At 46.3% G+C, this 7307-nt stretch overlaps 1 protein-coding gene across 1 annotated transcript in view; it reads left to right on the top strand.

Annotated features, from left to right (window-relative positions):
* The first annotated feature begins 3357 nt into the window (after positions 1-3357).
* efnb1 (ephrin-B1) overlaps positions 3358-7307 on the top strand; it is a 59664-nt gene continuing 55714 nt past the window's right edge. Inside the window, exon 1 of the mRNA XM_032527674.1 lies at positions 3358-4408. Within this exon, the coding sequence (XP_032383565.1) occupies positions 4293-4408 (116 nt within the window). The 5' untranslated portion in view covers positions 3358-4292. The remainder of the gene's footprint in view (positions 4409-7307) is intronic.

A 7307-nucleotide genomic window follows, 5' to 3' on the forward strand; every position in this document is an offset into this window, starting at 1 on the left:
GTGCCTCTTTGTGTGTGCGCTGGGTCTGTGCCAATCGCGGTGGCAGCTTTGGTGCTCTGTGTGTGGGCGGGTGCGTGTGTGTGTGTGTGTGTGAGGATGTTGTCTCAGTGGTTAATGGCTGTCCGATATTGATTACAGCTGGAACGTCCTGGTCACATGTTCCTCGGCCTCTCCAGATAACGAGGGTTAACCACTTGACCCCGTGCATGCCAAAGGGGCTCCTCTCATACCTGGATCCATGGCCCCGGCCGAAGACACATGTCCCACAGCTCCACGGAGGCCGCATCCCTGTGGGCTCCAGCTTGGCCCCGTAGATCAGGGCCATGTCATAGAGCCACACCAGAGGGAAACACGCCAGACTTCATTAAGGGCAGATTAAAGCAAGAGGAGACCACTCTAACTGGGATTTACTTCACTGTGAGGTTGCTGGGCTGACTACAGGACCGCAGTGGTGATGTCATGGTGTCAGTGTTTGTGAAGTGTGAATAGCAGATTGGGAAGGGACTATGTCCCCGGCAGCAGGGTTCATCTGGGAGTATTAGAGACGACTAACTACTCTCCATTTTAGAGCTGAAACTAATCAGTGGATGATGAAGAGGATATTAGTTTGTTTTGATAATCTTTTTATTTTTTCTCTCTAAATAAGATGATGTCCTGCTTCTCACTCTTTCATATCTCTATAAACTGAATATGGTATAGGTGTGTTTGCGGCATGTCATTCTGTTGGTCCAGCACTATTGGACTGATTGCCATGACATTTGGTACAGACATTCATGGTCCCCAGTAGACGCACCCCCCCTTACTTTGGAGATCCCCTTATCTCTCCACTATCTGGTACTTTTGTTTTTTAATTAAGTATATCAATAACATTTAGATGGATTACTTTGAAATGTTGTACTCATGGTTCCCAGAAGATGAATCCCCCGGACTTTGATGATCCCCTGATCTTTCCTTCAGCGCCCCCGTGAGGTTGTCATTTCTGCTTTTTAGTAAAATACCTGACAACTATTGGATGGATTACCATAAAATTCGGTATAGATATTCATGGTTCCCAGACGATGAATCCTCCTGACTCTGGTGATTTCCTTACATTTCTTAATGTGCCACGTCGCCACCCAGGAAGCTAACCCTGACCCTTCACTTATTTTGTGAAATATCCCAATATCTACTACAGTATATAGATTGACACATACATTTACAGCTAGGCATGGTTCCCAGATGATAAATCCTTTAACTTTTGCTCTTGTGCCATCATGAAGTTGACATTCGCGGTTTCAAGTGAAATGTCTCAACAACTACTGGATGGATCGACATGAAATTTGATACACCCACTCATGCCCCCCTTGGGATGACTTGCAATAACTTACCCTTACGTGGTCAACAATAACGAAACAAATCCTTATCTTTAGTTTCTACCTGACTCCATTTGAAAGGGTCTGAAGAGCGTCTGTGTGAGCTGCTGGTATCAGGCTATTTATAGAAGCACTAATCACTGCCACCTATACACATTAACACAATGACCTCATTCCTTGAAAATGTTACTATTTCATAGGTGGCTGTATGAAGGGGGGGGGGGGGGCTTCAGTGTGTGTGACTGAACATGGAAACAAGGCTCAATACACTCCTTTGTCCTTCCATATGTTATACTGTGTCCAACTGAGGAGGCTTTTACGGTTAAATATAATAATGTGGAGAGTCTAGTATCTGTTACTTTTATCCTCCATAATCCTCGTGACCTGTTTATGATGATGTGCTGTTATTCTGCCCGTGTACTGTCGTAAAAGATTAGTTCTGATTGCTTCTCAAGGCAAATGTCTGCATGGTATTGTACTTGGATGATAATGTGTTTTGGATTCTGCTGCTTCCAGGCTGTGGTTTGATCACGCTCTTACAACAACACCATGGTATGTCCACCACCATCGCCCCGACCTGGAGCCATGCTCCTATTGGCCACTCAGCTTTGGCTCACAGCTGTGACACTCGTCAGGATGCGTCTCATTGGCTCGCAGCAGATCAGGTATCTCTCTGCGCCCATCTCATTGGCCCTCGAGGTATCAGGTATCTCATGAGTCCCGGCCATCAGACGGGACATGCCAGCTCTGTGGCAACTGGCCTGTGTTTGCTGTTACTATGACAACACTCTGGCAGTCTTTTCTCCTTGGGATGCAGCAATGGCAAAACTCTAGCAGCACTTGTAGCATGAAGAACAACTTTATGACTTCTGCAGACGTTCTCTCTTCTCTGGAAACCTTGGAGGTCGGTGCAGTTGAGCCAGAAGCGTTTTCTCTGCTGCAGCCGTGACACCCATGTCGTCCCTGGCTCTCTTGTGAAACACAAATAGAAGTTCCCTCAGATAATTAGAGAGCTGATGTTGAGCTCATTGTTTCACAAAGATGTATGGACTGTCGTAGCTCAACAGGGTGTAATAAAAAAATAAGACAAATCAGGAACCATGAGGCATGTCTTTAAATGTCTCTCATCTTTCCTTTCCAATTACACTGACTCCTCTGCTGTGTACCATGAACTTATTTCATCACAACCATTAGGGGGCGGCATAGATTGGATAACAGCACCCAAATTAGGAGCAACTCCTCTCTCTCTCTCTCTCTCTCTCTCACGCACACACACACACACACACACACACACACACAAAGGGGGCACAGACATGGACATGATCAATTATGTGTCAAGCATTTCTTCCTCAATGAATGAATGGCCCAGTGACTATAGGCTACCGACCGTCCATTGTCCATTGACACTGGAGACTAAGTTCTCATGCAGTTCATTATCCCAATAGGGGACAGCTAGAAAGAGATCCAAAGAAACCATTAATCATCATTTCATTCAGAGAGTAGAAAATAAATGCCCGAAATAACAGATACTGTAATCGTATACCGCAAATTCTAAAGATTATTGTAGATTTAAATAAAATTCTGAATGATTTACACTGAAAGTAGTTAAGATTAGTTTCCATACGCCGAGATTTTCATAAGCCTATATTATAGGAATGTTATGGCATACATTTTTTTAGCCAGGGATCTACATGGAAAAGCAGGTCCTTGGTTTAAAGGGGCCAAAGTTTGTCTCCTGTTGGCACTTTTACGCACGCTCCACCAGCCTATCACGCTCGTTTTCCTCACTAAAGCTTTCAGTATGACGAATAACTCCAAAGTCCATTTCAATTTGGGTCGATGGCTTGGGCCTAGGTGGTGGGGGGCAAGAGATGTTGGGTCAACCTAATAACGCTCTCCCAAACTCCCTCCCTCCCACTCCTCCACGTCCCCATAAATGCCTTCGCTTCCTGCTTCCAAGTTCGGACAGAGCGCTGTGATTGGCCGCAGCTCGCAGTGTGGGCTGTCCCCCCTGCGCTCCTCTTCGGCTCGGGTTACAGTTGAGCTCGAGCTGCTGCACTTACCGGAGCGCGGAGTGTTTTTACTCGGTTCAAAAAATACACCGGCACGGAAATGTTGGCGAGCGGATATAGAGGCACCCAGCGGGCTGAAGACCAGGTCTAACCTTCCCCTCGGCACTTTTTTTGTGTCAAACAAGCGTGAGACGTAGAGTTTATTTACGCACCGGACACGCATCATGTCCCACTCGGACTAGAGGCTTTACCCTGCTGGAGCGCAACACGCACGCGGAACGGCGCTGAGAGCCGGGAGGAATATTTACAATAGAAACTCAAATCCTTCGCGGAGAAGAATAGCAGGGGGAGGAGGAGTGAAAGATAACACTGGAATGAAGTGGACCTCGGGATTCCCAGCGTGCTGCGGAGTTGTGACTGACGGATGAATGTGGCCATCTGTGGGCTATATCCAGCGACAGGTACCGACACCATCAGGGCAGCTCTGACAAAGACGCGGCGCAGCGCTTCATCAGCAGCCGCATCGCCAAATTGTCCCCCCCCCCACAAAAAAAAAAAACTGTGCTTGGATCTGTTTCAGAGCACATCAGATCACATCGTGGACTTGGCTCTAACAGAGTAAGAAGGTCGTGAAGGGCTGTTTTTGTCTCAGCCACAGGTCAACCAGGACGCTCGGGGCTGCTCTGCTCCCAGATCCTATCGAAGAACCGGGAGCTTCCTGCTCGTCCTGCGGACACTTCAGTCAAGGACACAGGGGTCTGGGCAGATTTTTAATAGGTCGGGCAGAAGGACATGTATCTGATATCGAACTCTCATGCTCCCGACTGATCGTTGCTCACCTTCCCACCGGGCGAACCACAGATAAAGGCTGCCAGACGCACTGTCCGACGCTCCGAGTTATCGGCTCACTGTCTGTACATTGATCAGAATGGCGGGACTCGGTTGTTGGAAGTATTACCTCTGGATCTTTATTTTAATGTGCAGGTCGGCGTTACCTTCTGCGAAATCGCTGGAGACTATAATATGGAGCTCGCAGAATCCCAAGTAAGTCTCGTATTTCATTTGTACAAGCATGCCAAACTCACTGGGTGTGTGTGCGTGTGTGCGTAATGGAGGACTAACATTGCCGGAAAAGTTGCCATTGTGTGCAGACTGGGTTAAATGTTCTGTTAAATGGAGCAATTATCTGAAGAAAAAAAAAAATCACATTAAGTTTTAATTGTCATTCCTGCGTCGCTGTAGACATGGTGTTCGTTTATTTCTCAGTGGGGGATTTCCCAACACCAAAGAAACAGTAGGTGCATGCTTAGACAATATACAGTAGGCCTCACTTAAAACACAATAATAGATGGGTAATTATGGCAATTCATGACAATATTGCATGTCATTCTATTACCAGATAGAGGGCAAAGTCTGCTTGGACACTGGCACTGGAGTTACGACTATCTCCGAGTTGTTGGAGTTTGTCCACTCCTTCCTTACAATTTCTTGTAATTTATGTATTTACCGGAGATAGGATAAAGAAAGACAATGGAAGCATGCCAAGTTTGTCGAGGTGTGGTCCAGTTAACTGGATCGAGGACATTTCCCCCTCTCGGTCCCGCTCAGGAGCCCTGGACGTGGCCTAGTCGCCTTCTTGTGAGGGCCACACTGCGTCCCGATCCTCCAAGTTTGGATTCAGTTTGCACCCCAGAAATGTGTGATAAGATGGTTTCAGATATCAGAGCAACCAAATGCTTGAAACGAATAAAATTGTTCCTAATTGTCATGGCTAGGATCCAGCTTAATATCTCCATATTCAAATCAAGGATAAGTTTCTGAAAAGCATGCATCTGGAGCCAGCCATTTTTCCAAAGAGTCATATTATTCCCAGCAAAACAGGCAAAGTGAGCCCAGACTGCTGATAATAAAATACGCTCTGGTTACAATTATCACCCACTTAGACTTGACTCCCACATTTGCATGATGTTGGAAAGCATACAAAAGGGAAAAATAAACTAAAAAAAGTATTTGTGAATGGTGTGGCGTTAGCAGTTAGGAGCTGACCTTCATATGAGCTCACTGCACCAAGGGGAAGGGAGAGCAGCTCGACCAGCTTAGAACTAGAATTTACCCATTCAAGTGAATCCATGATTTATCCCCCAAATGTCACATGTCATAGGAGCTCGTTGTGCAGTCAGTGGGTATGAATATTGCTGCCATGTTCACTGGTGTGTGTGTGTGCGCGCGTGTGTGTGTGTGTGTGGGGCCTGGTTCTAATGGTGAGACTACGGCCCATCAGCTTTTATTTGACTATGGCTGCAGAGGTAGTGGAACAATGAGCATCATCAGACAGAGATATCACACTCACACACACACACACACACACACACAAAACCCACACTTCTTGTCAGTCATGAGTAGACAAATGAAAAAAAAGGGGAGACATTTATTGATTGATGATGTCACCTGCTGGGAATGTCTGAAGGTTACCACCCTGGTTTAGGGATTGCGAGATAGTTTCTCCATGTGTTTCTCCACTCGGCTCCTTGTAAAAAAAAAACACGCCTGACGAATATTTCATAAAGTTCACAGTGGAACAATAATGCACTCTGCAAAGTGTTCTCTCAACCTAATTATCCCGCTGCTCTGCGCTTAGAAAACAATAGACAATTATCTCGCAGTTTGCAGGCTTTGCAATAACAGAAGACAAACCTGTTTTTCTTCTGAAATGTATCTGTCAACAGCGGAGTCTGATAGGCAATAAAAAAGGAAAATGTGTACAGCAATCAGCATCCGTCTTCCCTCCTTGTTGTTTTAAACTCCATCTCTGTGTCTTGGCCTATATTATTTTATAGTGATAACACAGAGAGAGGCCTATAGAAATGTACAGTACACTATCTGGTGACTTATCTAGATTTACGATGTCTTACTTCCTGTTCCCACTTTGGGGAGCACTGCTGCCTCAGCTAATAAATTAATCTGGCCCTCTGCTTGCACACTGTACCACATCCACGCACAATATAACAATACCAGCGCCTCCCTGCAGGCCGTGAGTTATGAGACAAAGTATGGGAAACCAGCAGGTTTGGGCCACTACGGTGTGTATGTGTGTGTGTTTATTTTCCCCTTATGTGTGTGCAGACTTATGTGCCGGTCCCTCAGTGTTTCTGCTGTTATGGATTTCCATGTGAGGATGCTATCACTCCCGCTCCTGCATTATCAATAACTGGGGTTGGCTTAATTGATTTCCTCCCAGCGTGCTTGCACAGGCAACATACATCATCTCTGTAGCGCCGAGCTGGAAAAAAGAAGTAGAAGAAGAAACATCCCTGAGCTTCATATCCGCTGCAGGATGTACGAGACCTTTTTGATATTTAATTTGAGGCCGGATGAGTGAAATGGCGAGGGGGTGAAGGGGGTTGGATGAGCAGCCGCGCAGAAGAAGGCTGGATGTGTCAACTACTCGGCCGGTAAAGAAGCTTCTAACATTTGATCAGAGCAAATCGGATTAGTTCTCATTTAGCTGAGTGGGATTACGCCCGAAAATGTCACTTTGTTATGACTGATCACGTCCCATCGGTTTGGCTGAAGCATGCACAGCAATGTACAGTCACACACACACACACACACACACACATTCACAGTGTGCTAAGGAATTCTGCAGAGATGCCAATTTAATGATAAGCTGACAAGGTTGCTATGAGGGTTCCTGCACGTCCTCTAACCCTCCTTAGCTAATATTTACCTCATGGCCAGTTTGCAGCAGAGCAGGAGACAAACACAATGATGTGAGAGAGGCAGAAAACACACTTCCACACCTCTGGAAACACACATAAAAGCTACAGCCACGGGCCGGCCAGAAGTCTGCTGCACTGATTTTGAACTCCTTGCATTTCGGTCAGGCTTGGAAACAGTTTGCAGACATTTCTCTGACCTCCTGTGGGGGGGGGGGGGGGGGGGG

Source organism: Etheostoma spectabile, chromosome 10, assembly GCF_008692095.1.
Source record: "Etheostoma spectabile isolate EspeVRDwgs_2016 chromosome 10, UIUC_Espe_1.0, whole genome shotgun sequence".
NCBI lineage: Eukaryota > Metazoa > Chordata > Actinopteri > Perciformes > Percidae > Etheostoma > Etheostoma spectabile.